The 27,913-nt window shown below is 45.0% G+C and overlaps 3 protein-coding genes across 4 annotated transcripts; 2 read left to right on the plus strand and 1 right to left on the minus strand.

The window, feature by feature from the left end:
• Positions 1-200: 200 nt before the first annotated feature.
• Ddit3 (DNA damage inducible transcript 3) lies at positions 201-5,592 on the plus strand. Its single transcript, XM_042698693.1, has 4 exons — positions 201-330; positions 2,573-2,620; positions 4,764-4,914; positions 4,999-5,592. Exons 3-4 carry the CDS (start codon positions 4,783-4,785, stop codon positions 5,365-5,367), a joined length of 501 nt encoding a protein of 166 aa, XP_042554627.1. The 5' UTR covers positions 201-330; positions 2,573-2,620; positions 4,764-4,782; the 3' UTR covers positions 5,368-5,592.
• Mars1 (methionyl-tRNA synthetase 1) lies at positions 5,526-27,810 on the minus strand. Of its 2 annotated transcripts, XM_042698687.1 has the most exons (22): positions 27,651-27,810; positions 26,746-26,836; positions 26,516-26,594; positions 26,303-26,437; positions 25,616-25,691; positions 25,219-25,391; positions 24,940-25,046; positions 22,907-23,023; positions 22,552-22,755; positions 21,287-21,488; positions 18,230-18,304; positions 10,488-10,658; positions 9,929-10,024; positions 9,681-9,798; positions 8,975-9,188; positions 7,324-7,455; positions 7,135-7,239; positions 6,869-7,055; positions 6,188-6,259; positions 6,024-6,047; positions 5,844-5,933; positions 5,526-5,748 (listed from the first exon to the last, which is right to left on the minus strand). In XM_042698687.1, the coding sequence occupies exons 1-22, from the start codon at positions 27,757-27,759 to the stop codon at positions 5,602-5,604; spliced, it is 2,724 nt and encodes a 907-aa protein (XP_042554621.1). In that variant the 5' UTR covers positions 27,760-27,810; the 3' UTR covers positions 5,526-5,601. The 2 variants fall into 2 exon arrangements, with proteins under 2 accessions (XP_042554621.1, XP_042554619.1); XM_042698685.1 differs by lacking the exon at positions 6,024-6,047 and having other exon boundaries at positions 27,651-27,807.
• Positions 15,122-16,180, plus strand: LOC122124059 (calmodulin-1-like). The gene has a single exon (XM_042698694.1). The coding sequence runs from the start codon at positions 15,151-15,153 to the stop codon at positions 15,568-15,570; it is 420 nt and encodes a 139-aa protein (XP_042554628.1). The 5' UTR covers positions 15,122-15,150; the 3' UTR covers positions 15,571-16,180.
• Positions 27,811-27,913: the final 103 nt, after the last annotated feature.

Raw genomic sequence — 27,913 nt, forward strand, 5'->3', positions numbered from 1 at the left:
CCCACCTCCTCCACGGGGCCTCGTGACCAAAAGCCACTTCCGGGTCCAAATCGACGTCGACTCCCAAGCGGGAGGGAGGGATGTGGGTGGTGCCGCAGGGCTCCTGAGTGGCTGATGTGAGGGCGAGGCGGGGTCAATGCCGGCGTGCCGCTTTCTGATTGGTAGGCTTTTGGATCCCACCCCTGAGAGGAGGGCAAGGCCATGGTAAAACATCGCAGCTCTGCGCTCGGGAGGTCAGACACTTGAGGGTAGTACCAAGAGGATATCATGTTGAAGATGAACCGGTGGCAGCGACAGAGCCAAAGCCAGAGCTGGAATCTGAGGAGAAAGGCGAGTACTGACTCCCTGTCTACCCTTTACTTTCCAATCCTTGTTGGTGCGGCTCCACTGTGAAGTTAGGGACCGTCCGAGAGAGGGATGGGCAGAATCCTCTATTCCGCAGTGTTTTACCCCCACCCCCTTTCCTTCAGCGATGATGTTACTTGGCCCCTACCTGGAGCTCTTAAGAGCCCTAGCTCGGAGCTGCTGTGCGAAGAGGCCTCGGTTGCCTCGGGAAATTCATCCTTCTCCGTTGCCAACTCCAGGCCACTTCACCAGGCCTGTCCTGAGAGAGGCGAGACGGCAGGACACACCTCCTCGTGACGGTGGCTTCAGCCGTTTCCGCTGCTTAGCCACCAGCGGCATTCCCCCTCCCCCACCCCCAACTTTCAGCTGCAACGTTTATCGGGGCTGAGGCTCAAGACAGAATCTTAAGATTGACACCTTTAGGAGCAGGAGTACTGATGGACAGGAAGCATAGATGGATTTTCCCTTTTTCCCAGAGGTCTCCGGGCTTAGCGCACAAGAGAGCAGCCTGGAAACCCATTTGAGGTTTCCCCAGAGTATTGTCCTTCTCCTGGGTTTGATCTATGCCTCTCCCTGTCCTGTCTCCTAACTAATCTCTGTAACCATTGCATCAGGCCAGCCCACAGTTTGCCTCTGTAGCCCTCTGGTCTGGAGCTTCACTGCTGATGAAAGCCACATCCCATACATTATAAGGCAAGGGAGTGCTCCCCAGAGAGGATAGCCCAACAGAGAAATACACAGGGCAATATTGCATCTCTAGTCCCCTAGGACAAGTAGCTGTGCACTGCTTCTGGTTTTGTCCTCCCTTCCTTAAAGTGACCGGGGGAAGGTGGATTTTTTCCATTCATTTTACTGTGGTGTTTTTTTTTTTTCTTTTTTCTTAGATCTGGGGATTGAGCTCAGGACGTTGCACTTGCTAGGCAAGTGCTTTGCCACTGAGCTACATCCCAACCCTCCATTCATTTTAATAAATACTTAATATGCACCTACTATGTACCACAAAGTTTGGGGTCCAGACTACATTCTAAAGATTGAAAAAAAATCTCTGCTCTCAAAAGCTTGCATTTCAATGGGAGACATAGGGCCAAGGAGAAAACTAAAGCAGGAAAAGACAGAGAATGTTCAGGATGTAGTTTATGACTTGTGCAGAAATTACCTCAATATTTAAATGAAAAACGCAGAGAGGTAATCCAGTAAGTTATGAAGATCATGTAGAAGAGCTAAGCCAAAAGGCATAAGACTGAAGCATGTCTGGTATCTTTGGGAACATACCAGTGGACTGGACCAGTAAGTTGGGAGAGTGGTGAAAACCCAAGCAGGGAAGAAGCAGATTGTGTAGATCCTTGGAAGCCATTTTGAGGATGTTAGTCTTTAATATGTATGAAGTAGGAAGTCATGAGAGTTTTGAGGAAAGGAATGCCCTATATTAAAAGGGCTGTGGTAAGTTCCATAGTAGAGTGCTTAAAGGCCCTGAGATCAAGCACCAGCATCGCAAAGAACATAAAAAAGTGCAGGGGGGAGGGGGCGGGTGGGCAGGCTCACTTTGACTTTAGTATTCAACTTAGGTCATGTGGGGTAGGTAACAAAAGCAAACAATCCTGCAAGAATTCCAAAGGAATTCAGGAGAAATGATGATAAATTGAGCTACACTTGGAAACAATAGAATTGGAAAGAATGTTTAGGTTCTCAGTATTTTTTAAAAGAATGAGTTACTCTGGATTGAGTTGTGGGGTATGAGCTGGGAGGAATCAAGAATGATACCAAGGTTTTTAACTTAAGAAACTACAATTTCCAATTTAGTGAGACAGGGATACCCTTGGAAGAGAAAGATCTGACTTTTTGGCATAATCTAAAGGGCTGTAGATATCCAAAAGAAGATGGAAAATTGACAGTAGACAGCAGAGATGAGATCTTAGGGGAGATCCAGACTGGAAATGTACATTTGGAGTATGTACTTCCCCCAAATTCAGTCTGCAACAAGTTTCACCCCTGTCTTGAATTTAGAGAAAGCTGATTTGGCCATGAGTTTGCTTATTATGTAATCAGGATTGCAAATGTCAGCAACTAAAAATAAAGGAAGTTGAGCTTTCTTCTGTCCTTGGAATTGGATACAGGACCTTTAACTATAACTGTAGCCTAACTATGGAAGGACAGTAGGAGACTGGAGGTAAATAACTTTCCTCTTTCTCTTTCAGAAATAGCTAACATTTGTCTTTGTTCCCTATAGTGTTACAGAAGGAAGTGTATCTTCATACATCATCACACCTGAAAGCAGGTAAATTTAACTGAACCTTTTCAAAAGTAATTCCTAAGAGACATTGCTTAGGCACCCTTTGGTCGGACCCTAAGAAGTTATTAGAAGATCTAGCCATCATGGGAGATGGAAGTTTGAATCCAAGCAAATTTTTGCTGTCACACCATGCCCACCATGGGGTGACCTGTAACAAGCTATGTGTGTGTGTGTGTGCGCGTGTGCATGCGCGCACGCATGTGCGGGTCCTGGGGGTTGAACTCAGGATCTGAGCTTTTTTGCTCAAGGCTAATGCTGTACCTCTTGTGCCAAAGTTCTACTTCTGGCCTTTCGGTGCTAAACTAAAGAGGAGTCTCAGACTTTCCTGCCTAGGCTGGCTTTAAACCACAATCCTCAGATCTCAGCCTCCTAAGTAGCTAGGATTACAAGCATGAGCCACCAGCACCTGGTGCAAATAAATAAAATAAAATGCAAATCACTATTTGCATTTTATTTCCTAATTGAAAGCTGATTAATAGTGACGAAGTCCCAACAAAAGTAATTGTTTATTTTACCAATCCTCTTTAGGGTTAGATGAACCCAAGAACCATTTGCTCAAGTGCCTCACACAGGAGAAAGGAGCACTAATGTCCCGGTAATAGCCCCTAGAAATTACTAATAGTTTCCAAGTAGGTTGAGTACTTTTACTAGGATCCTGTAAGAATGTATATCCAGGGTAGAGTGCTTGCCTAGTATGCATGAAGCCTTGGGTTTGATTCCTTAGTACCACATAAACAGAAAAGGTTGAACATGGCGTTGTAGCTCAAGTGGTAAAGTGCAAAAGACGCTAAGGGCAGTGCTCAGGCCGAGTTCAAGCCCCAGGACTGGCCCAAAAAAAAGAATATATATCCATCTGGCACCAGTGGCTCATACCTATAATCCTAACTACTCAGAAGCCTGAGATCTGAGGATTGAAATTTGTACCCAGCCCAGTCCAACAAATCTGAATTTTTTTTTTCCTGTGCTAGTCCTGGAGCTTGAACTTAGGCACTCTAGGATATCCCTGAGCTTTTGTGCTCAAGGTTAGTTCTCTACCACTTGAGCCACAGCCCCACTTCCAGCTTTTTGGTAATTAATTAGAGATAAAGAGTCTCACAGACTTTCCTGTCTGGGGTGGCTTTGAACTGTGATCCTAAGATCTCAGCTTGCTGAGTAGGATTATAGGCTTGAGCCACCAGCATTCAGCTTTGAGAGACTCTTACTTCCATTTAGCCAGTGAAAAGTCAGGAAGTGGAGGTGTGGTTCAAATGGTAGAGCTCCAGCCATGAACAAAAACCTTAGTGAGAAGACACTCTCTAAAGAAATGTTAATACCAGGTTGGATATGTTCAGTGATAAGAATGGATGCTTAGCATGTCCAAGACCCAGGATTCAATCCTCAACCAGTATTCATCTCTAATGTTGTAGAAATACAATTTTTTAAAAAATGGATCTGACTTTAGGTCCAGTAAAAATATTTACAGGACCAGATATGGTGATGAAGTGCCTATAATATCAGAACTTCAGAGATTGAGCAGGAGAATCTTTGAATTCAAGGCTAGCATATTGAGACCATGTCTTAAAAATTTAAAAAGAACCTTTGTGGGCTGGGAAGGTGGCTCAGTGGTAGAGTGTTTGCCTTGTGTGCATGAGGCCCTGGGTACAGTTCCTCAGCACCACAAACCGAAATAAGCCGGAAGTGGCGTTGTGGCTCAAGTGGTAGAGCACTAGCCTTGAGCTGAAGAGTTGTGGGACAACGCCCAAGCCCAGAGTTCAGGATCTACAACCAAGACACACACACACACACACACATAACCTGTTTAAAAAAGAAAAAAAATAGAAGCACTAGAACCATTACTCAACCTGTGGAGCTTTTTTTTGGTTGGTTGGTTGGTTGTGGGGCTTCAACTCTGGGCCTGGGCGCTGTCCCTCAGCTCAAGATGAGCGCTCTACCACTTGAGCCAAAGTGCCACTTCTGGTTTTCTGAGTGGTTTGTTGGAGATAAGAGTCTTATGGACTTTCCTGCCTGGGCTGGCTTTGAACCGTGATCCTCAGATCTCAGCCTCCTGAGTAGTTAGGATTACAGGTGTGAGCCCCTGACGGCAGCAGGATCTCTGTGGAGCTTTTATCTTGAGTATTTATCTTTTTAGACCTTGATCCACTGCAGAGATGGCAGCTGAGTCATTGCCTTTCCCCTTTGGGACAATGTCCAACTGGGAGCTGGAAGCCTGGTATGAGGACCTGCAGGAAGTCCTGTCCTCAGATGGGGGTACCTATATCTCACCCCCTGGAAATGAAGAGGTGAGAATGCTAGTCCTAAAACTGGGGTAGGGAGTTACCATTTCCTCAACTAATACTCATCTCCTTTTCCTCATTTCCTTAAAGGAAGAATCGAAAACCTTCACCACTCTTGACCCTGCATCTCTAGCTTGGCTGGCTGAATTGCCAGGACCAGCAGAGGTCACAAGCACCTCCCAGAGCCCTCAATCTCCAGATTCCAGTCAGAGTTCCTTGGTGCAGGAGGAAGAGGAAGAAGATCAAAGAAGAACCAGGAAACGGAAACAGAGTGGCCCATGTCCAGCCCGTGCTGGGAAGCAGCGCATGAAGGATAAAGAACAGGAGAATGAAAAGAAAGTAGCACAGCTAGCTGAAGAGAATGAACGGCTCAAGCAGGAAATTGAACGACTAACCAAGGAAGTAGAAGCAACACGCCGAGCTCTGATTGACCGAATGGTTAATCTTCACCAAACATGAACAATTGGGATTATCACTCCCCAACTTGGGCCAGTACCTACCTTTCATGGGAAGTGGCTACTGACCACTCTCACACCATGCCAATGACATGACCATCAAATGCATGTGTTCAGTAGGGGAAAAATATGGGATAGACCAAAGGAAAGTATCTCCACTTGTATATATATAGATAGATTGTACATTTATTGATTACTGTTCATATCCAGTAAAGTGGCTTTCTATGAACAAGTTCTCTCACTTTTTTTTCTTGCCTTTAGGAGTTTCGAGGGGTTTACCCTCAGCTACAGCCAACTGTTTCTTTAGGTCCAAGAGCTTAGCCACCTCTGCAGCAACCTGGTTCTTGTCTGCCTTTTGTGCTTTCAGTTCTCGGACAATGTTGCCCTAAGAGAAGGGTGAGAAGGAATAACAGTGAGACCAGGAAATGACTTGTTTAGGACTTAGATTTTCCAATTTTCCATAATGTTTACAAATCATACCTGTTTTGTCACTTCATCCATCAGTACCTGTATCTGCTGTAACCCAGCTGTAACAGTCTCTACAACTGTTGACTTAGGGGATGCTTTTGCCTAGAGAAAAACAAAGGATTATTAGCGTAGTTGCCATAAATAGCTCCTGATCTCCAGGTTTATATAACATCTCAGGAGAGAAATGATTACCTTGAACTCCAAAGACTCTTCTAGCTAAGACAGAAAAGGAAAACTAGTAAGTGAAGAAGCATCAGGATCAAAAGATGGAAAGAGATCAATGAGGACTACTTGGGGAAACTAAGGTGGTGTTGCTGTGACTGTTGCTGGCTGAGGACACAGTCTAGCTTTCTCACCTGGCCCCCTCCAAAGCGCTGCCTCAAACTTTCAATCTGGTCATTTTCCAGTTTTTGGAACAGGGGACTGACCTGTAAAAACAAATTCCAGAATCATTCACTGATTAGGTATCAACTCTACAGATTACACAGAGGAGCCTCTCTAACGCTACTGTCTGAGACATTTAGAAAAGCTAAATGTTTTGGAAGAAATACAAGCATAACACTGAGTAAATACCTGCTGGTTTTAGGAAAGAATTCAGAAAAAAAGCAACACTCACTATGAAAGCAAATGTTAATAGGATTTAAAAATATTTAGTGATGTTAAGTTGATTTAGATATTTAAGATATACTTATCTGGGCAAAGAGGAAATGGCTACCCTCTATTCTCAGTCTACTACCTGCTAGCATTATGGTAACCAGGTATTTCTTCCAATGTTTCCATGCTGGTTAATTTTATGTGCCCAGTACTGGTTTCTGACATGAAGAACAATAAGGATATATAGACAATACTTGACTAGTGAAAGAGCCTTTTAAAAAAAAAGCCCAAGGGTAGAATGGGGAAGGAAGAAGGACTTCTGAGAAAAGGTATAAGAGCCCCAAGCAAAAGTCTATATGTGTTAGATCTCTAGCCCCACCCTAAAGGCTACAGGGCAAAAAGATGAATATTAAGGAAGGTTGCCCCTTCCAACTCAGACTTACTGTGCCAATCTGGTGCCCTGCTGGTAAGGTACACAGGAACTTTATGGGAAGAACACTGCAGACTTGAAGGGGGAGCTGCAGCTGGGTCTGGATGGTGGCGCTAACTGTAGGCATGTAAGGTTGGATCATGACAGACAGCAAGGCAGCTATATTCACTGCCAAGCCTGTCACTGTGCCTGCCCGCTGCCTGCGGGAGAAGAAAGATTAGTAAAGACCTCCAAGAAGATACATATAATTCATGGAGCCAACTACCCCTCCTTATGTACCTGTCTGCCTCACTGCCTTTAATCCTTTTCCAGGGTTCATTCACCTGAATATATTGGTTGCCATGTCTCGATATGGTAAGGATACTGCGTAAGGCATCCCGGATCCTGGGAAGGGAAGAAGCAGCAAGTATATAAGTGCTCTCAACATACCAGCAAGTTTCTGATGTGAAATAGGTATGGATTACTTACCGAACCTTTTCGAGTAGCTGGTGATAGTGCTGGAGCTCCAGGGTGATATGGGCCAGCAGGCGCTGATCATCAGGGGTAAGCACCATCTCAGGCACACAGCCCCCAAAAAACTTAGACACAAACATCCCAGCTCTTGATGGATGAAGACAAGAGGGAAGTTACTACCCAGACTCCTTACAGAAACTTGACCCTTTTTCTGTATCTCTTCATTCATTTAAGATTCCTGAATACAACAGACATTTCTTAGCTGCTCAAACTAGAGGAGCTTAACAACCTTTCTATTAGCATATATTAGGGATGCAAGGGAATCAGGAGGTTCATTGTGACATTCCAATACATACATACAATGTAACCCATCAAACTCCCTCCCTCCATCTCTCTCCCTAATCTCCACCTCCCCTGCTTCTTATGACAATTTCAACAAGATTCACTGTTTTTTTTTTTTTTTTTTTTGGGGGGGGGGGGGTCCAGTCGTGGGGCTTGAACTCTGGCACTGGGTGCTGTACCTCAGTTCTTCAGCTCAAGGCTAGGGCTCTACCACTTAAGCCACAGCACCACTTCCGGCTTTTTTCTTTTTGCTTATGTGGTGCTGAGGAATCGAACCCAGGGCTCAGGCATGCAAGGCAAGCGCTCTACCACTGAGCCACCTTAGCCCCTGTTCTATTTTTTTCATACATGCACATTAAGTATGCCTATCATATTTACCCTTCTTCATTCTCTTCATTGGTTCTCTCCCCTCTCACTGTTTCTCATCCCCAAATAGAGCCTATTTTACAAAACTATTCTCTGTCCAAAGAATGTAACTGCACACAAATCTAATAAAGGTAAACAGTGTACATGCTAAAAGGTAAATACTCAGAATAACCAGACAGAATTATCTGTGTGTTAATTAGCTAAGGACAGAGCTAAAGGTCCAGGGAGACTTTAGAATAGTAAGCCAGGAAGTGGCACTGGCTCAAGTGGTAGAGTGCTAGCCTTGAGCTTAAGAGCAGGAACAGTACCTAGGCCTAGAGTTCAAGCCCCATAACTGACAAAAAAAAAAAGAATAGTAAGCTATAGAAGACATTTTTTCCTTTGGTACTAAAGATCAAACCCAGAGCTTTACACTTGCTGGGAAAGTACTCCACAACTGAGTTATAACCCTCAGTCCCAGGATAGTTCTTTAGATTGGAGAATTGCTATGGTAGGATGTGAGCTAAACTGACAACTCTAAAGAATGCAATGGAAACTTCGTATTTTTGCACAAGAATAACCCTTGCCGCTAAACTTCTTGATTTGTAGGTGAATTGTTTTTGTGAGGAGAGAATGTATCTACAATTCTACAAAGCACAAAGAGGGGCTAGAGGTATGATTCAGGTGGTAGAGCACCTGCCTAGCAAGTGCAAAACTCTGAGTTCAAACCCCAGAGCCACCTACCACTTTCTCTTTTCCCACTGAAAAAACATCTACCCTGTGACCATTTTGCTCCATCATGTCTCTACAACTGACTATTCTCTCAAGCACATATGTCCTGGGAGCATATCTGAACTGACACAAATCAACTTTCTCCACTGTCCTTCCATCCCTCACAGCCTCCTGCCACATTCCTGTCTCCTGAGAACTCACCCATTCCCAGCTAATTTGCTCACTCTCTCCCTTTACCAAGTCCTACCTGTTGACAAAGTTGCCCAAGTTGTTAAGCAGCTCAGAATTATTCTTGAGCAGCATGTCTGTCCAGGAGAAGGCACTGTCTTGGCCCTCAGGCCGAATGTATAGCAGATAAAAACGCCAGATATCAGCAGGGATTCCTGTGTTCTGGGCCATGTCTCCAAACACTCCCACACCCCGGCTCTTAGAGAATTTCCCGTCTTCATAGTTAAGGTATTCTGAAAAGAATAGACAAAGAATCATCTGTTCAAATCATACCCTTCACTAGCCTCCCTCCCTCCCATCTATGGTGACTGTCTAGCAGCACCCTGCCTTGAGCACTGAGGACTGAACCCAGGCCCTTGCGCTCTTCTCTCAGCTTTCTCGCTCACAGCTGGTGCCCTCGCATTTGACCCATGCATCCAGTCCAGCACTTTGCTGGTTAAATGGATATGGAATCTTACAAACTTTTCTAATTGAGTTGGCTTCTGTGATCCCAGGTCTCAGCATGCCAAGGATCTAAGATTTCAGGCATGAGCTACTGATGCCTGGCCTTGCAACAGTTTCAGTTTGGTCTTCTGCTTTCTTCAGCTTATTATTTACTACCTTCAGATAGAGTTCTCCATGTTTTATTTCATCTCAACTCCTACCTTGAGACCTAGCACCTCTCCAGGATCATCTTAATTTCAGACCCCAGAAACACCTTAAGTGCACTCTTCCAAAGTACCTACCTGTAGCAATGAGGTGCTTGACCAAGGTGTAGTTGTCCTCAGCTCCTAGGGCTGAACAAGGAAAGACTAAACCATGGAAGGGAACATTATCTTTGGCCATGAACTGGTAAAGGTCCACCTAGGAGAATGTATTTGGGAAAGAGTTCTCTTGAGACTTTCTTTTAAAACCCAAGAAAATTAGATATGTAACCCTTTTTACCTCCTGTTACACACACCCACTACCCAAAGATAAACTAAGAACTGCTCACTTGCTCTGGGTTCTTCCACCATCTCTCCCACTGCTCTGTGTAGTTGGCTGTGATGGACAGGTAACCAATAGTAGCATCAAACCAGACATAAAATACCTAGAGAGTCAAGGAGAGAGAAACGAAGTTAGGGACAACCCAAAGTTTCAGACAGAAACAAGAATGCTTTAAAAGTCTAGCTGGCTACAGCCTCATGACTGTAATCCTCGCTACTTAGGAGGCTGAGCTCTGAGGATCGAGGTTCAAAACCAGGCCAGATAGGCAAGTCCATAAGACTCATATCTCTAATAAATTACACACAAAAAAAAAAAGCCTGAAGTGGAGCTGTAGCTCAAGTGGTAAAACACTAGCCTTAGGCAGGGACAGTGCCCAGACTCTGAGCTCAAGTCATATGATTGGCGTGCACAGGCACATGCATGCATGCGTACATGCATACACACACGCATGCGTACACACACACACACACACACACACACACACACACACACACACACACACAGGCTTGCCCATGGTCCTTGAGGCTGAATAAATTAAGACATGAACAAACGTTAAAAGATTTTACCTTGTCCTCAAAACCTTCTAAGGGTACAGGGGTTCCCCATTTAAGATCTCGAGTTATGCAGCGTGGCTTGAGGCCATCCCGAAGCCAAGAACGAATAATAAACCGGGCATTTGGTGTCCAGTCACTACCAGGCAATGTCTTCCCCAACCAATCTTCCAGTCGATTTTCCAGCTGAGATGACAGTGACATTGGATGAAACATAATTAACATAAAGAGAAATAAGTACTTTTTGGAGTACGTTTGGTAATATATAATTAATATGAGAAGATACGAGTGACATAGCAGCTCCACTTCTATGAATTTCCTAAAAGAAATTTCTTTTTACTCAACAGAATTTTTTATTCACACAACAATATAGAGATGTGTACATAAGAAATGCAAAATGTTAAAACTAATCTGCATGCAATGGCATGTACCTATACTCCCAGCTACTCAGGAGGCTAAAAGGGAAAAATCAGAAGCTTGAGGTAGAAGCTATGCACATGGTTGACAAATGCTCTATCACTAAGCTATGTCTCCAGCACTTGGGTTTTTTTTTTTTTTTTTTTTTTTTGCCAGTCATGGGGCCTGAACTCTGGGCCTGGGCGCTGTCCCTCAGCTCTTCAGCTCAAGGCTAGTGCTCTACCACTGGAGCCACAGCGCCACTTCTGGCTTTTTCTGTTTATGTGGTGCTGAGGAATCGAACCCAGGGCCTCATGCTTGCAAGGCATGCACTCTACCGCTGAGCTACCTTCCCAGCCCCTGGGTTTGGTTTTTTATTTTTGCTTTTGTGTATGTTAATTTAATTGTACAAATATTAATTTACACAGTAAGGAAAACTTCCTCACCTTCATTTCCTCTTAGGCACTGTGAAGCCCACTAGATACCCACCCAGTCTAGGTGGGAGGGGCAGCCATGCTGGGGGAGAACAGCTCACACTACTGAACCCTGGCAACCCTTCTATCCTCTCCTCTTGGGGCTCAAGCTGAATTTAGGTTTTACCCTACTGCTCACTTCCCATTCTGGCCCCTCTGGGGCCACTAGCTTGAGATTCTCTCCAGGCTAGAAGTGCTTCTAATGGGCTTAAGAGTTGCAGCCAGTCCTTACTACAGGTAGAGAAAGAAGGCTGTTCTAGAAAAATACCCCAAATTCATCTACCCCCACGGCAAAAAGAAAAAAAAGGCACGCACATGTATGTACACACACACACACACACACACACACACACACACACACACACACACACACATATACACACACACACCTCCATGCACACAGACAGATTCTTCCCAAATTGACAGTCCTTTCCAATTGAATTCAAGCCTAAATCATAGATCACCTAAGGCTGGTGCCAGCCTCACCTTAGAGTGTCAGATAAAATTGGCAGTCCTGCTCAGAAGCAGCCTGCCATATGTGAAGATACTAAGAGAGCCTGCCACCCTACTAGGCAGGGAGTAAAGAAGAGCTCCAGGCAGTTCTAAAGAGCCACACCAGTGTGCAGAGGGAAAATGAGTGCCACCAATACTCTTGTGTGGCCCTGGGGAAGACATGCACCAGGAATGTACTTGCTCTGGCCCTCTGCAAGGAGCTCACCTCTCCAAGGATACACACAGAAACTACTTGTTGGAAAAGCAGCCAAAGTGCCCAAGACATTTAACTTTCTAAGCAAGGTTGCACACAAACAGGAAGACAAGCAGGATGACAGGCAGGGCTAGACTGATGTGGCTGATAAAAGCTCTGCTGAATTAAGGCAGAAAACCTGTGCTAGGAAAGGGGAAGGGCACTTGGGTGTGTGTGTGTGTGTGTGTCTTGCAGCAGCAGATGGGGATGCCAGGGCAGCTGAAGATAAGCTGCTCTGAGGCCATATGAATAGGAAGAATAGCTGAGCACATGTACACTCCAGAGTGGCAGTGTCCTAGGAGACAGGCACCTATAGCAGCAGCAGTCTGGGCTCACAACAGCCCTCAGACCAAAGCCATTCTGTGCCCTGTGGGGTGAGTCCCCAGCATGGATTTCCCTCTGCTCTGCTAGGGAATGGGAACCCATGTGTGCAAAGAAGTGTGTGCTCCAGAGAAGCCCCAGGCTAACCCAACTACACCACGCTTCTAAACAGGCAGTGTCTCCAGTGAAGCACTTGTTTTGTTTGTTTTGTTGGTCGTAGGGCCTCAACTATAGGTCTGGGCACTGTCCCTGAGCTTCTCTTGCTCAAGGCTAGCACTCTACCACTTGAGCCACAGTGCCACTTTCGGCCTTTTCTGCTTATGTGGTGCTGAGGAACTGAATCCAGGGCCTCATGAATGCAAGGCAAGCACTCTACCACTGAGCCACTTTCCCAGACCAACACTTGGGTTTTGTTTTTGTTCTGTTGGTGTTGTTGCTTTTGTCAGTCCTGAGGCTTGAACTCAGTCAGGGCCTGGGCTCTGTCCCTGAGCCCCTCTGTGTTCAAGGCTAGTGCTCTACCACTTGAGCCACAGCACCACTTCCAGCTTTTTCTGCTTATGTGGTGCTAAGGAATCGAACCCAGGGCCTCATGCAGGCTAGGCAAGCACTCTACCACTGAACTACCTTCCCAGCCCCAAGCACTTCATTTTTTAAGACGGACTCATCCTGCCTTTTACTCCCAAGTGCTGGGATTACAGGAATGGACCACTATGCCTGGTAAGACTCAATATTTAAGAAAAGTAGATAGAACTCTGACCTGTGAGCCAAGCTTACACCTGGCCAAACAAGGGACAACTTGACCATGAAAATAATTATGGCAAGCTAAGCGCCAGTGGCTCACGCCTGTAATCCTAGCTACTTAGGAGGCTGAGACCTGAGGCTTATGGTTCAAAGCAGGAAAGTCTGTGAGACTCTTATTTCCAATAAACCACTAGAAAACTGGAAGTGGTGAAGTAGCTCAAGCGGTAGAGTGCTCGCCTTGAGCTGAAGAGTACAGGGACAGCGCCCAAGCCCAGAATTCAAGCCCCACGACTGAAAAATAATAATAAAAATTATTATTATTATTACTATTATTATGGCAAAGCCAGGCGCTGGTGGCTCATGCCTGTAATCCTAGCTAATCAGGAAGCTTAGATCTAAGGATCGGAGTTTGGAGCCAGCCCAGGCAGGAAAGTCCATGAGACTCTTAACTCTATAATAAACTACTCAGAAAAAGCCAGAAATGGCACTGTGGCTGAATTGGTAGAGTGCTAGCCTTAAGCAAAGTTCAGGGACAGCACCCAGGCCCAGGCAACAACAACAAAGGAAAGAGTAACAGCAAAAAGCAATGATAAACCACTGAAAAAATAAGAATCAATGAATATACACTGAAAAGGAGGAAAGGAAGACGTGGAATGTGGAGGGGAGTGGCAGAGTTAGAAAATCACTGTAGTAATGATTGGCTCAAGTGGGACATACCAAAACAAACACAACTGGGAGCAATGCCACAGCCATGACTCCTGGAAACCAGACTGAGCTCACAGACTAGAAGACCATGAAAAGAGTAGATTAGCTACATGAAAGCCACTACCCTGATGTTACCCATAAGCGGTTGACTTGGAAATCATGCAGCAGAAGCAAAAAAAGTCAAGTAAGAAATAGAGACATCTTTTCCCCTTTGCCTGTGTGCCCAGAACCAGTCCCACCATGCTCCATTTCTTCTTGTAGTGCTCATAGGTCCCACCCAATACCCAATGCAGACCCTTTACACCGAGCTGAAACAGGTCTGTTTTCTTGCTTGTTCTCACTCCCTTCTTCTCTCCCTGGATTGAACCCCAGGGCCTTCCGTATACTAGGCAAACATGCAGTGGGTCCCTTTTGTGTTCCCTTGCCCTCAGTAGCGTCTTGCGGGATTACTACTAGAGGTGATTCTTTTTTCCCCTTCAGTGGTATGTATGCTGTAAGACTCTCAGCAAAATATTAAAAGTAGCTTTATGATTGGGGGTGGCAGAGAAGAGAGAGAGGGAGGGATTGGTTTTGGTGAAAATGGTCAACTGATGCTAAATTTAGAACATTTTATGAAGAGCATGGTCTTAAAGTACATTAATATAGACTGTTCCTAAGTTGCAAGCAGGAAATTAATGATACAAAGAAGAAATTGAATAACATCTTGACTAAAATAACGTCACCAATGAGGAGACAGATGGCCATGTCATGTGTCTTTGGAAAGGACACCATTTTATGTAGATTCTGGCCAAGCATATAATCTTAATTCCTAACAAATCCAAACCTAGGACTATTCCACATTAAAAAGGGGGTTGGGACCTGCAGTCTAAAAAAAAAATGTTAATGTCATAAAAGACAGAGTCTGAGAAACTGTTTCAGATCAAAGGAAACTAGGAGCTAATAAAAACTAAATGCAAGACTGAGGCTCCAGCTCAAGAGGAGGTACCAAGCTTGAGGTCTTATAGCGCAGGGACAGCACCCAAACCCAAAATTCAAGGCCCATGACCAACCAAAAAAAAACAAAAACAAAGCCAGCTCAGGCAGGAAAGTCCATGAGACTCTTATCTCCAACTACTTGAAAACCAGAAGTAGAGCTCTGGCTCAAAGTAGCAGAGGCTAGCCTTGAGTGAAAAAGCTCAGGAACAGGCCCTGAGTTCAAGCCCTCAGAACCAACCAAAAGAAAAAAAAACTACTGGAGCAGAGCGAGCAAGCCGAGTGGTTGTGTAGTCGCATCTCAGGAACTGGTAGCGCTTGCAGCATGGCTGACCAACTGACTGAAGAGCAGACTGCAGAATTCAAAGAAGCTTTTTCACTATTTGACAAGGATGGTGATGGAACTATAACAACAAAGGAACTGGGAACTGTAATGAGGTCTCTTGGGCAGAATCCCACAGAAGCAGAATTACAGGACATGATTAATGAAGTAGATGCCGATGGTAATGGCGCAATTGACTTCCCTGAATTTCTGACAATAATGGCAAGAAAAATGAAAGATACCGACAGTGAAGAAGAAATCAGAGAAGCATTCCGTGTGTTTGATAAGGATGGCAATGGTTATGTAGTGCAGCAGAGCTTTGCCACAGATGAAGAGGTTGATGAAATGATCAGGGCAGCAGGTATTGATGGTGATAGTCAAGTAAACTATGAAGAGTTTGTACAAATGATGACAGCAAAGTGAAGATATTGTACAGAATGTGTTCAATTTCTTGTACAAAATTGTTTATTTGCCTTTTCTTTGTTTGTAACTTATCTGTAAAAGGTTTCCCCTGCAGTCAAAAAAATATGCATGTATAGTAATTAGGATTTCATTCCTCCATGTTTTCTTCCCTTACCTTACTATCATGGTCCTGAAACCTTATTTTAGAAAATTGATCAAGTAACATGATGCACGTGGCTTACTCTGGATATATCTAAGCCCTTCTGCACATCTAAACTTAGATGGAGTTGGTCAAATGAGGGAACATCTGGGTTATGCGTTTTTTAAGTAGTTTCCTTTTAGGAACTGTCAGCACGTTGTTGTTAAAGTGTGGAATTGTAACTTTGCTTGGACTATGAATAGTCAACAATATGTACTTAAAAGTTGCACTATTGCAAAACGGGTGTATTATCCAGGTACACGTACACTATTTTTTTGTACTGCTGGTCTTGTACCAGAAACATTTTCTTTTATTGTTACTTGCTTTTTAAACTTTGTTTTAGCCACTTAAAAAAAAACCTGCTTATGGCACAATTTGCCTCAATCCATTCCAAGTTGTATATTTGTTTTCCAATAAAAAAATTACAATTTACCAAAAAAAAAAAAAGAGAAAAAAACTACTGGAGGCCAAGCGTGTAGGTCAGAGCTGGCACATTTGTCTACCATAAGCTAAGCTAGGAATAACTACGAAAAGGAAGAAAAAGAAAGAATATTATTGGGATAATTAACAAAATTGGAGTATGGGTGGTAGAAGAGATCAAATTCAGACAAATACATCCTTGTGAAATCTCCTGAGGTTGGTTAACTATATTGTGGCTATGCAAGAAAACGTGCTATCTTGGGGCTGGGAAGGTGGCTCAGTGGTAGAGTGCTTGCCTTACATGCATGAGGCCCTGGGTTCAATTCCTCAGCACCACATAAGCAGAAAAAACTAGAAGTGGCACTATAGTTCAAGTGGTAGAGCGCTAGCCTTGAGCTGAAGAGCTGAGGGACAGTGCCCAGGCCCAGAGTTCAGGACCCACAACTGGCAAAAAAAAAAAAAAGAAAAAAAATGTGCTATCTTACCATCCATTGGGCCCTTTGCTAGAAAAGTACAATCATGAGCCGGGCTCTGGTGGCTCACGCCTGTAATCCTAGCTACTCAGGAGGCTGAGATCTGAGGATCGCGGTTCAAAGCCAGCCCGGGCAGGAAAGACCATGAGACTCCTATCTCCAATAAAACCACCAGAAAACCGGAAGTGGCGCTGTAGCTCAAGTGGTAGAGCGCTCGGTTTGAGCTGAAGAGCTGAGCGACAGTGCCCAGGCCCAGAGTTCAAGCCCCACGACCGACCAAAAAAAAAAAAAAAAAAAAGAAAAGTACAATCATGTCTCAAATTATGCCTTTTAAATTGTATCTTACTTGTTTGTTTGTTGCCGGTCATGGGGCTTGAACTCTGGGCCTGGACACTGTCCCTCAGCTCTTCAACTCAAGGCTAGCGCTCTATCACTTAAGCCACAGTGCCACTTCCAATTTTCAGGTGGTTAACAGGAGGTAGGAGTCTCATAGACTTTCCTGCCCAGGTTGGCAGATCTCAGCCTCCTGAATAGCTAGGATTACAGGTGTGAGCCACCAGCACCCAGCCACACACACAAATTACACTAACATTCTATCCCACCCAGTCAGAATGGCTATCATCAAGAAAACAAATGCTGGCTAAGATGGGGGAATCCGGGCTGGGAAGGTAGCTCAGTGGTAGAGTGCTTGCCTTGCATGCCTGAGGCCCTGGGTTCAATTCCTCAGCACCACATAAGCAGAAAAAGCCAGAAGTGGCGCTGTGGCTCTAGTGGTAGAGTGCTAGCCTTGAGCTGAAGAGCTGAGGGACAGCATCCAGGCCCAGAGCTCAGGCCCCATTACTGGCAAAAAAAAAAAAAAAAATTAAAAATAGGGGTGGGCGGGGAAGGTTGCTTAGTGGTAGAATTCTTGCCTTGCATGCATGAGGACCTGGGTTCAATTCCTCAGTACCACATAAGCAGAAAAGGCCAGAAGTGGTGCTGTGGCTCAAGTGGTAGTGCGCTAGCTTTCAGCTGAAGACCTGAGGGACAGCGCCCAGGCCCACAGTTCAGGCACCACGACAAAAAAAAAAAATTAAAAATAGACCTATGCCATTGTCATACCACTACTGAGTGTGTATCTAAAGCCATATAAATCCAAACAAGAAAGGCTACATTTCTTGCTCTTACCTCCAAGAGAGACCTAGCCTCCTGCTCCCAAGTATTGGGTTTATAGACATGTACTACCATGCTCAAACACATAAATTTTATGAAAATTAAAAACACTTGAGCTTGGTGTGGCTCATGACTTTAATTCTCCTGAGTAGGAGGCTATCCTACTAAGGATAGAGATTAAAATCCAGCCTGGGTAGGACCATGAGACTCTTATCTCCAATTAACCACCAGAAAACCAGAAGTGGTGCTGTGGCTCAAATAGAGCATGTAAACAAAAAAGCTCAGAGACAACACCCAGGCCCTGAGTTCAAGCCCATAATTGACCAAAACAACAAAATAAACACAACCTGAAAATGATTGGATATCTATATGTGGCTGAGGCAGAATGGACTGAAGAGGCCTTCCTAAGACTAGGTTAAGGGAAAGATGAATTTACCTTAGGCAGGTCCAAGAACAGGTGCTGGGAGGACTTCACCACAGGGCATGACCGGCAGACTTTACACTGAGGTTTCTGTGAAGGGAAATTCCAGAGAAAGGGTGACCCGAGGTAGAATGAGCAGGATCAAGACTGAAGACAGTGGGAAGCTGTGCGGCAAGCTGAAGGGAAATGAGGATGAACAGCTCAATGTGCACTCTAGGCAGCTTCAGGCTTATGCCCAGCCCACTACTCAATGAATTAGCCTTTGAACTTTGGAGACTCAAGAATAAATGTACTTTACTGTACAGTGTAACATTTGTTCCTCAGTTCCACTTCTCTGTCTATCACTCTAGGCTATCACCTAGCCTGTGATCACAGGCTAGGTTCAGAGCACTGGGCTGAATTTAGCTATATGAGGGGAGGTAGGAGTGACAAAAGAAGACAATACCACCCATCTTCTTGAGTTCCAATCCAAATAGGGAGAAATGTTTGCAGAAGAAACAAATGCAGGCCTTTAATTATAAAATAATAATTTTAGCTAGTGATAAAGTGAGCTCACACCTATAATCCTAGCTGCTCCAGAGGCTGAGATCTGAGACAATGGTGCAAAGCCAGTGAGAGCAGCAAAGTCCGTGAGACTTATCTCCACTAGACTACAAAAATAAAAATAAAAACTCAGAAGTGGAGCTGTGGCTCAAGCGGTAGAACACTAGCCTTGAACACAAAAGCCCAGGAACAAGCCAAGCACTGGTGGCTCATGCCTGTAATCCTAGCTACTCAGGAGGCTGAGATCTGAGGATTGCTGTTCAAAGCCAGCAGGGTCAGGAAAATCCATGAGACTCTTATCTCCAATAAAACAGAAAACTGGAAATGGAACTGTGGCCCAAATGGTAGAGTGCTTGCCTTGAGCTGAAGAGCTCAGGGGCAGTGTCCAGGCCCAGAGTTCAAACCACAGGATGGGCAATAAAGAAATAGATAAATAAGTAAATAATTCTTTTGTACAAATTAATAACATATACACTAAAAGGTGATGGTTAAAGGAATAAACAGGTAGCGCTAATCAAGTGAGAAAGGTTCCAAGTGCATTTTGAAATAGGGTTTGGATGTGAGAAATAGTAATTCTCTCATGCTTCTCTATTATCTCTACATGCTTATATCCAACTGCTTACTTAGATGAACATAAGCCCCTCAAAATTAGCGAACAGTACCACTACATTCAGCAAGACGACCTGTTCACCTAATCTCTTTGTCATAGATGGTACTACCATCTGCCCAACCTGCTCAAGCCAAAACAAAAAACAAAAAACCAAACATCTGTAAGCTAGCCACAGCTTACAGGTAGCCATACAGGCTTCACATCTGTAATACTAGCTATGCAGGAGGCTAAGATCTGAGGATCGAATTTCAAAGCTAGGCAGGGAAGCCCATTAGAGTCTTTATCTCCAATTAACTACTAAAAAGCTGCAAATGGCATTGTGGCTCAAGGTGGCAGAGCACTAGCCTTGAGCACAAAAGCTCAGGGACAGTGCCCTGGATTCAAGTCCCAGGACTGTCACCAAATGAAAAAAAGGTTTTTTGGTGCTGGAGATCAAATCTAAGGCCTTGGTCATGCTAAACAAGTGCTCTATGATTGCTCTATACTCTCAACCCAAACTAATTATTTATAAAACATTGTTTTCTGTGTGTATGTGTGTGTGTGTGTGTGTGTGTGTGTGTGTGTGTATCAGTCTGTCAGTCCTGCGTCTTGAACTCAAGGCTAAGGTGGTGTGTGTGTGTGTGTGTGTGTGTGTGTGTGTGTGTGTGTGTGTGTGTGTGTGTGTGTGTGTGTGTGTGTGTGTGTGTGTGTGTATCAGTCTGTCAGTCCTGCGTCTTGAACTCAAAGGTGTGTGTGTGTGTGTGTGTGTGTGTGTATCAGTCTGTCAGTCCTGCGTCTTGAACTCAAGGCTAAGGTGCTATATCCTTGAGCTTTTTTGCTCAAGGCTAGTGGCCTACCACTTGAGCCATAGTTCCACTTATACCTTTTTGGTGGTGAATTAAGAGAAAAAAAAGGACTTTTCTGCCTGGGCTGGCTTCAGACTGTGATCCTCAGATCTCAGCTTCCTGAGTAGCTAGGGTTATAGGTGAGCAACCAGCATCTTGTTGCCATTTTCTTAAATACTCCAAATTTCAGTCTATCCACCACTATACACAACTCAAATCAATTTTTCCCCCATTTCTACTGGCACTTACCTACCCCAAGCCAGTAACATCCCTTTTTTGGATTCTAGCCTCTAAACCCTTCTACCTACTTCTCTCTTGCTTCTGTCCCATCCCTTTCCCACAGAGCAGCTTGACACTCAACTAGAATAAAATTTAAACTTCTTTAGTGTTTTAGTAGGCCCTTAGGATCTGATCCCTATCTTTCTCTCTGACTATACTTCATTTTACCCTGCTTCTCATACACTGTGCTACACTATACTGGCTACCATTTTTTCTTTTCTCACTTTCTTTTGTAGTGCTGAGATTTCAACTCAGGGCCTTGCATTTGCTTAGCTGGAGCTCTACCACTTGAGCCACGTTACTGGCTATTTTGAAGATGGAGTTTCACAGGCTTTTCTGCCCATGCTGGTCTCAAACCACAATCCTCTGGTTTTCAGATTCAGTAGCTAGGATCATAGGCATGAGCCACAGATGCTCAGCCAATACTGCCCTTTTAAGTTCTGCCTTCTCAGCCTTTGCCACTTTTACATTGGCTTTTACATTGCCTCATCCTTCTACTTGGAATACTCTTAATTCTTCTATTGCTTTGCTTGCCCCTTCTCATTCAAATATTACCTCTTCTGAGAGAACTTCACAATCTGTTCACTTAACTTAGAGCCTACTCTGTAATCTATCTGCATGGCAGTTTATTCAGAATTATTTCCTTGTTTAGTTGGTCTCCTCCCCACTTTAGGAAAGTATCTGTTCCCTCTCTCATCTCTAGTCTCTGCAATTCTAAATGGTTGTAGAATCCTTATTCAGGTAGCCTAAAGCAGGGGCACAGGTCAGGAGGCAGAAACAATTTCCTCTCAGGCTCCTATGAGAACTTCCTCTCACCTTGAGCTCAATGGCATTGATGAGTTTGCCACACTTATCACACTGGTCACCCCGGGCTTCTTCGTAGCCACAGAAGGGACACACTCCTTCCACAAAGCGGTCAGCCAGGAAACGGGCGCAGTGCTCACACCGCAGTTGCTCTACTGTATCTTGTACCACAAAACCTCGGGTCAGCAACCGCTGGAAGATGTCCTGTGTGATTCTGGCAGATAAGCAAGAGATGGGAAGAGAAAGTCAAAAAATGTGCATCCCTCCCTTTCGCTGCTTCAACAAGTTGACCCAAACTTTTCAGTCCAAGTTCCTCATGGAAAAGGCCATCCATTCCCCTTAGTTATACTGGGTAAGGCAGATGACTCCCACAATTCCCAACTTCCAGTTTCTTCTCAGCACTCCAAAATTGGCTTTTGTTAAATCCAGACAAGTCTTACTTTATCCTCATGACTGTCTGCTCTACACACAGCACTCACAGCATCTGCAGCCTGTCTGCTAAGTAGCTTTTGTAAGGGACAAAGGAAGAACCCTATTCACCATAAATGCACACACATAAGGAGGGACAATTTTAAGATTCTGAAGCAGCCAGAGAGGAAGGTAGGCACTAGGTGGAAGGTAATTAGTGCTTCTTTTTAATTAGTAAGTAGTGCTTCTTTTATCCCTTTGGTGGTCCTTCAGGCCCCGGTCAAACATTTTGTTTCTCCTTTTTTAAATTGTTATTATAGGGCTGGGAAGGTGGCTCAGTGGTAGAACGCTTGCCTTGCATGCCTGAGGCCCTGGGTTTGATTCCTCAGCACCACATAAGCAAAAAATCAAAAGCCGGAAGTGACACTGTGGCTCAAGTGGTAGAGCGCTAACCTTGAGCTGAAGAGCTGAGGGACAGTGCCCAGGCCCAGAGTTCAGGTCCCACGACCGGACCCAAAAAAAAAAAACTTTAAAAAAAAATTGTTATTATAGGAAATGGTGCTGTGGCTCAAGTGGTAGAGTGCTAGACTTGAGCTGAAGAGCTGAGACAGCGCCCAGGCCCAGAGTTCAAGTCCCACAAGCTATTAAAAATTGTTATTATAAAGGTGATATACAGAGGGATTATAGTTCCTAGTCAAGCTTTTGGACAGATCAGATCTCCTCAAGAAGGCCAGGGATACATTTAAGGGCAATGTTCAGACTCTAAGTTCAGGAGATGTTCTTATCCACCCTGATCCATTCTGTCGCCAAGATATCCTCACTGCCTGTAACCCTCAACCTCTATTTCTGTTTCCTCAGAGGAAACCTACTTGGTCTGGTGTGGAGTGGTGGTGCGACCAAAAATATCAAATGAGATATTAAACCAGTGGTAGATGTCAGCATGGATGCGATGATACTTGTCACAGATTTCCCGAGGGGTTAGGCCCTCCTCCATAGCCTTGGTCTCTGTTGCTGTGCCATACTCATCTGTCCCACACAGATAGAGGGTATTCCACTGGCGGAGGCGAGAGTATCTGGAAGGGAACATGGTGGTCATGGGGAGAGGGCTCAACTCAACTGCTGATCCCAATCCCCGGGACTCTAGCCACCATCCTGGAGGCATAGTATTTCCCTGTGGCCCACTCCCCCCACCGCTCAGAAAGACTCTTCTTGAGTTGGTTCCACCTGGCAAAGACGTCGGCACTGAGCACACAACCAATAATGTTTCCAAGGTGGGGGACATTGTTGACATAAGGGAGGGCACTGGTGATGAGCACATTCCTTTCCCCAGCCACAGGCAACCTGGTAAAGAAAGAGGAAGAGAGTCATTCACAGGAAAGTTGTAAGGTACAAGAATTACTGAAAGTTCACAGAACACCCTGACATGGACTTGTTCTGCTGTCATAGATCCCTGTATGTCTACTGCTTCCTCATGTGAACTCACAAATACCCTCCAACAGAGCCCACTGTGTGGGCCATGCCAACTGAGGGCAAGCCTCATGTACTATTATGGCTACTGCATGTGCCTCAGTCCAACACTGACTTCTTTCCCTTTTACTATGACAGTCGTTCATTCTCAGGCTCAAACTTCCTAGTCAGGGTTTGTTCAACCTGCATCACTCTCACTACTCCTAAGATTCCCAGTGCTGACCTCTTCTTTCTCGATGCTGTTTCTAGCACCATCTAGGCACTATCTGAATCCCTATAGCTCATCACTCCATTACCAAGCCCTCTGTACCCTTTGACTCTTTTCTCCCTAACGCATGCCTATCATTTCCCCATGGCCTAACTTAAACCAGCAGGTACCAGCTTTTGCCTTCACAGTCACTTTTACAGGATCACTCCTAGTCATGCCATTCAGTCTGCTGACTAGAGTCACTCAGCTCAGTGTTCCTTTTCATGCTTCATCACCCTGACAGCTCTCAGCTGCACAGATCCTATATCCCTCCTCTCCTTAGTACTGAGACCTCAATGAAGCACCTGTCACCTTTTCAACCACTCTCGTTCTACAAACTGGCTCCTGATTCCCTCACATTATCTCACCCCTTCTTCCTAGCGCTGCTATATGTCCCAGTCATGTTTCTACTTCATGAGACACTTTTTTTAGTGAATTTCTTCAATAAAGATCTAGTTTTCATGCATTCAATGCCTTTCTCACCATAACTGAATATCATAATTGTCTCTGAAGCAGTTTAGAAATGCATTCCTAAGCCAGGTGCTGGTGGCTCATGCCTGTAATCCAGAGCTATTCAGGAGGCTGAGATCTGAGGGTCATGGTTTGAAGCCAGCCCAGCCAGAAAAATCCCCATGAGACTCCTACCTCCAATTAACCATTCAAAAACCAGAAGTGGAACTATGGCTCAAAGTGGTAAGAGTAGTAGCCTTGAGCAAAAAAGCTAAGAGACAACACCCACACCCAGTTCAAGCTCCACAACTAACAAAAAACAAAAACAAAAACAAAAAAAGTTATGCAATGAATTAGACATTTATGAAAGAATAGGATAATGGAAATTCCTAAATGACAAAGCACCTGATTGTCTCACACTCTATAAAGAACTACAGGATGCAGGCAATCCAGATAGAAGAAACAACAAGCACAAAAACTTGAGAGGTATGATTTCAGGCCTGCTTCCCTCTCAAAATTCATTTTGGCTAGGGGTTTAACTCAATGTCTACAATGTCTACCATGCCTAAGACCCTGAGTTTGATTCCTGGCACTGCAAAAAAAGAACCAAAACCCATTTGTGTCTTGACTGACTAGCCTCCAATGACTGGCCTTTTATCAATTCAATATAAAAACCAAACTCTCTGGGCTGGGAAGGTGGCTCAGTGGTAGAGTGCTTGCCTTGCATGCATGAGGCCCTGAGTTCGATTCCTCAGCACCACATAAGCAGAAAAAGCAGGAAGTGGTTCAAAGCCAGCACAGGCAGGAAAGTCCTTGAAACTCTTGTCTCCAATAAACCACCAGAAAACCGGAAGTGGTGCTGTGGCTCAAGTGGTAGAGTGCTAGCCTTGAGCTGAAGAGCTGAGGGAGAGTGCCCAGGCCCAGAGTTCAGGCCCCACAACCGGACCCAAAAAAAAAAAAGTAATCATACATATTTGTGTGACAGCTCTGTAAGTACTTGTCCATTCCACTGGAGTCAAAAGTTTCATAGTGCAAGACAGCCTGTTTCGTTTCCACTAATGAAACCAAGCCTTACTCCTTGAAGCGTACTTACACTGGATTCTGCTGGGGCCGAAGGGAGGGCAAGCTTCCCAGGCCCTTCTCCCACGCAGTCACAGCCATAGCAATCTCTTCCTCAGATAGGGTAGCTAGCTCTTCCTCCTATAAAGAGTGGGTGGAATCCCTTATCAGATGAGGAGGGCCTACAGAATAAAGACACTCCCTCCTTGCTCTTCAATAACTAAAAAGTTAGTGACCTTGCACAATGTCTGCCTCCTAGTCCCTTCTACTTCAAGCTCAAGGTTCTGTAAGGCCACCCTGCCCTGTTCCCTACCTCAGGCTCATTGCTGACCACCTTCCCCTCAGATGGGTGGGCCTGGGGCTGCTTCTGGAGGTAGGATCGAAGAGCCAAGACACCCTGCTGTTTCAGCACAGTCTCTACAGCTCGCTGACATGGCTCCTGGGTACTCAGTGTCTGGAACCAGCTGCGCAAGGCGCCTAGCTCCTCTGTGACATGGGAAAACATGAGAATTAACAAGCATTAGGGACCTGGATTGAGAAGACAGGAGGTTTCTGCAGTTGCTTTCCCCAATTACCATAGTCTCCTTCAAGGCTGTCCTGTCAAACTGCACCTTGAAGAGGGGCCTCAATATTCTATTGACTGCTTTATAATTACTACAGTGAGCTCAAGAAGTTGAAGCTGGGTATAAAGTGATATGTACAGTTCTCACCAGGGAGGTAGGTTGGGTCTTGCAGCAATGGGTATAGTGCTCCCCACAAAACAATATCAGCTAGAGATTCTGTCTCCTGGTTGCAGGAAAAAAAAAAGAAAGGTACAGAAGAGGGACTCAGTTCTTTCCCAGTGCTAATATCTGTTTACCAAGTACTCAAGTGTCAAATAATGGGTTAAGCAATTTGTTTGTTTTTATTTTTTGCCAGTCCTGGGGCTTGAACTCAGGTCCTGGGCACTGTCCCTGAGGTTCTTTTGCTCAAGGGTAGCTCTCTACCACTTGAGCCACAGCACCACTTCCAGCTTTTTCTGTGTATATGGTACTGAGAAATCAAACCCAGGGCTTTATGCATGCTAAGCAAGCACTCTACCACTAAGCCACATTCCCAGCCCCTTCTTTATTTTTTGCTGATACTAAAGCTTGCACTCAAGGCTTTGTGCTCTTGTTTTTTTTCACACACAACTACACTCTACCACTTGAGTCATGCCTTTACTTCTGTTTTTTTTTTGCTGGCTAACTACACATAATAGTCTCTCAGATTTGTCTTGCCTGGGCTAGTTTTCAACCTCAATTCTCAGATATCAGCTTCCTGAGTAGCTAGAATATTAGATGTGGGCTTTCTGTGCCTAGCCCTCTTAATCGTTATACCATAAGCCTTCCCTATAACCCATTTCAAGATCAACTTACCCCAGCCAGGAATGGACAGTTTTGATGACTCAAACTTTGGTCAATGTGAGTCAGGGCTTTCCGAAGTGGACCAAGAATATCTTCCCCCTTCTTGCCTTGGACCACTAAATAGTACAGGGCAGCAGACAAAGCTGGCTAAAACGCAGGGGACACAGGTCAGGATGGCCATGCAGAAGAAGAGCCTGCCTTAAATTCCTGATGCTTTAGTCCTACCTGCAGCTCTGTTGCCTCCCATTCCAGCCACTGATTGGTAAGATCATCTTGCTCCCAGCCAGATAACAGAAAGAAATATCTGCCCAAGGAGAAAATAGAAGTTAAAACTAGAGATGTTCACTTGTCTATCCCATCTCTCCCCTCTGGTTGTAAATAAGGTAAGGAGTTGCAAAGGACAATGAAGCCTCTTCTGATCTGGCTACCTCCCCACATCAAAGACCAATACTGACCGGCAGATTGCAGTAGTAGAGAAGAGGTAGTTGCCACTATCCAGCTGCAAAACAGGGACCTTAGGCCTGGTCAGGAACGGGACCACACACTCTGATAAAGGGCGAAAAAGAATGAAGAATAGGGAAATGAAGGGGGGGAAAATTGTCAACTTAGACCAACTTCACATTGTTCCAGAGAAAAATGAAGAAAGATGGGCGGTCTTAACCCAGAGGTCCTCGGATAGGACCACTGAAAGGGGGTGGGACCAGTATAAACTGAAGAGGCTAGCAGGTGTTCAGTTGAGACTGCCAGCTGGAAACAACAGATGGGAACTGCGGAGGGAAGAGACAGTAGCATTTGAGATAGTGCTGCAAATCAAGAAGTGGAACAACTGAAAGTAACCAGGATATATCGGGAATGATCGATCTGAAATCAGTGAGCGAACAAAATTAAGAAAGCTGCTTGGACTAACAAGAGAACCTTTTAAAAGCACCCAAACTTGGCTGGAAATGAAAAGAGGTAAACTGGAAAAAAAATGTGTGTGTGCAACGTAAGAGTTTTAAGAGGGGAAGGGCAGATGTCCTAAAATGATAAAGGAGTGGCTGAAGTGAAGGAGGTAGCTCTATAGCTGTGGCGGAATGTTGGAAAAGAAAGCGGGTTACTAGATTGAAACTGGAGCCTGGAAGACAAAAAGAGGGAAGGCTAGAAATAAGGGAAGATGACAGCAAGGGTAAGTAGAGGAAGCAACTGGTAAAGGGACAGGGAGGAAAGGGGATGGAGAGGCCAGGGATAAGGAGTAAAAAAAGATCGATGGGGGTTATAAAGGCCAAAGCTGGGGTTTGGCCAAGACAACTGCGGAGTGATCGCAGGGCGTGCTTCTGTCCCGCCTCCCTCATCTCCCGCTCACCAGCACTAGCTCGTATACCTTCCGGGCCTACAGTGCTGATGAGCAACTCTATTCTGCCCCGGACCCTCCCGGCTGCTGCCAGCACCGGCAGGCTCCCAGGGGTGCCCTCGCTCACAAACAGTCTCATTTCGCCGTGAATCCCACGCTGATGCAACCGGAACCGGCCTCCCGCCTCTGGGTTGAACAGCCACCGCGAGGCACCCTGGGAGATGGAGTTTCGTAGCATGCTGATGCCCATGCTCCGCGACCATGGGAAACTAAGTGTCCCATCATGCAATACG

Source organism: Dipodomys spectabilis, unplaced genomic scaffold (assembly GCF_019054845.1).
Source record: "Dipodomys spectabilis isolate Male_0828 unplaced genomic scaffold, ASM1905484v1 ptg000234l, whole genome shotgun sequence".
NCBI classification, from domain to species: domain Eukaryota; kingdom Metazoa; phylum Chordata; class Mammalia; order Rodentia; family Heteromyidae; genus Dipodomys; species Dipodomys spectabilis.

Excerpts from the sequence above, each read along its gene's own strand:
- Ddit3 (XM_042698693.1), top strand. The coding sequence starts at position 4,783 with ATGGCAGCTGAGTCATTGCCTTTCCCCTTTGGGACAATGTCCAACTGG. Across the intron at positions 4,915-4,998 it reads CACCCCCTGGAAATGAAGAG|GAAGAATCGAAAACCTTCAC; the intron begins GTGAGAATGCTA and ends ATTTCCTTAAAG.
- LOC122124059 (XM_042698694.1), top strand. The coding sequence starts at position 15,151 with ATGGCTGACCAACTGACTGAAGAGCAGACTGCAGAATTCAAAGAAGCT.
- Mars1 (XM_042698687.1), bottom strand. The coding sequence starts at position 27,759 with ATGAGACTGTTTGTGAGCGAGGGCACCCCTGGGAGCCTGCCGGTGCTG. Across the intron at positions 9,799-9,928 it reads GGTGGAAGAACCCAGAGCAA|GTGGACCTTTACCAGTTCAT; the intron begins GTGAGCAGTTCT and ends ACATTCTCCTAG. Across the intron at positions 5,934-6,023 it reads AAGAGTCTTTGGAGTTCAAG|GCAAAAGCATCCCCTAAGTC; the intron begins GTAATCATTTCT and ends GTTTTTCTCTAG.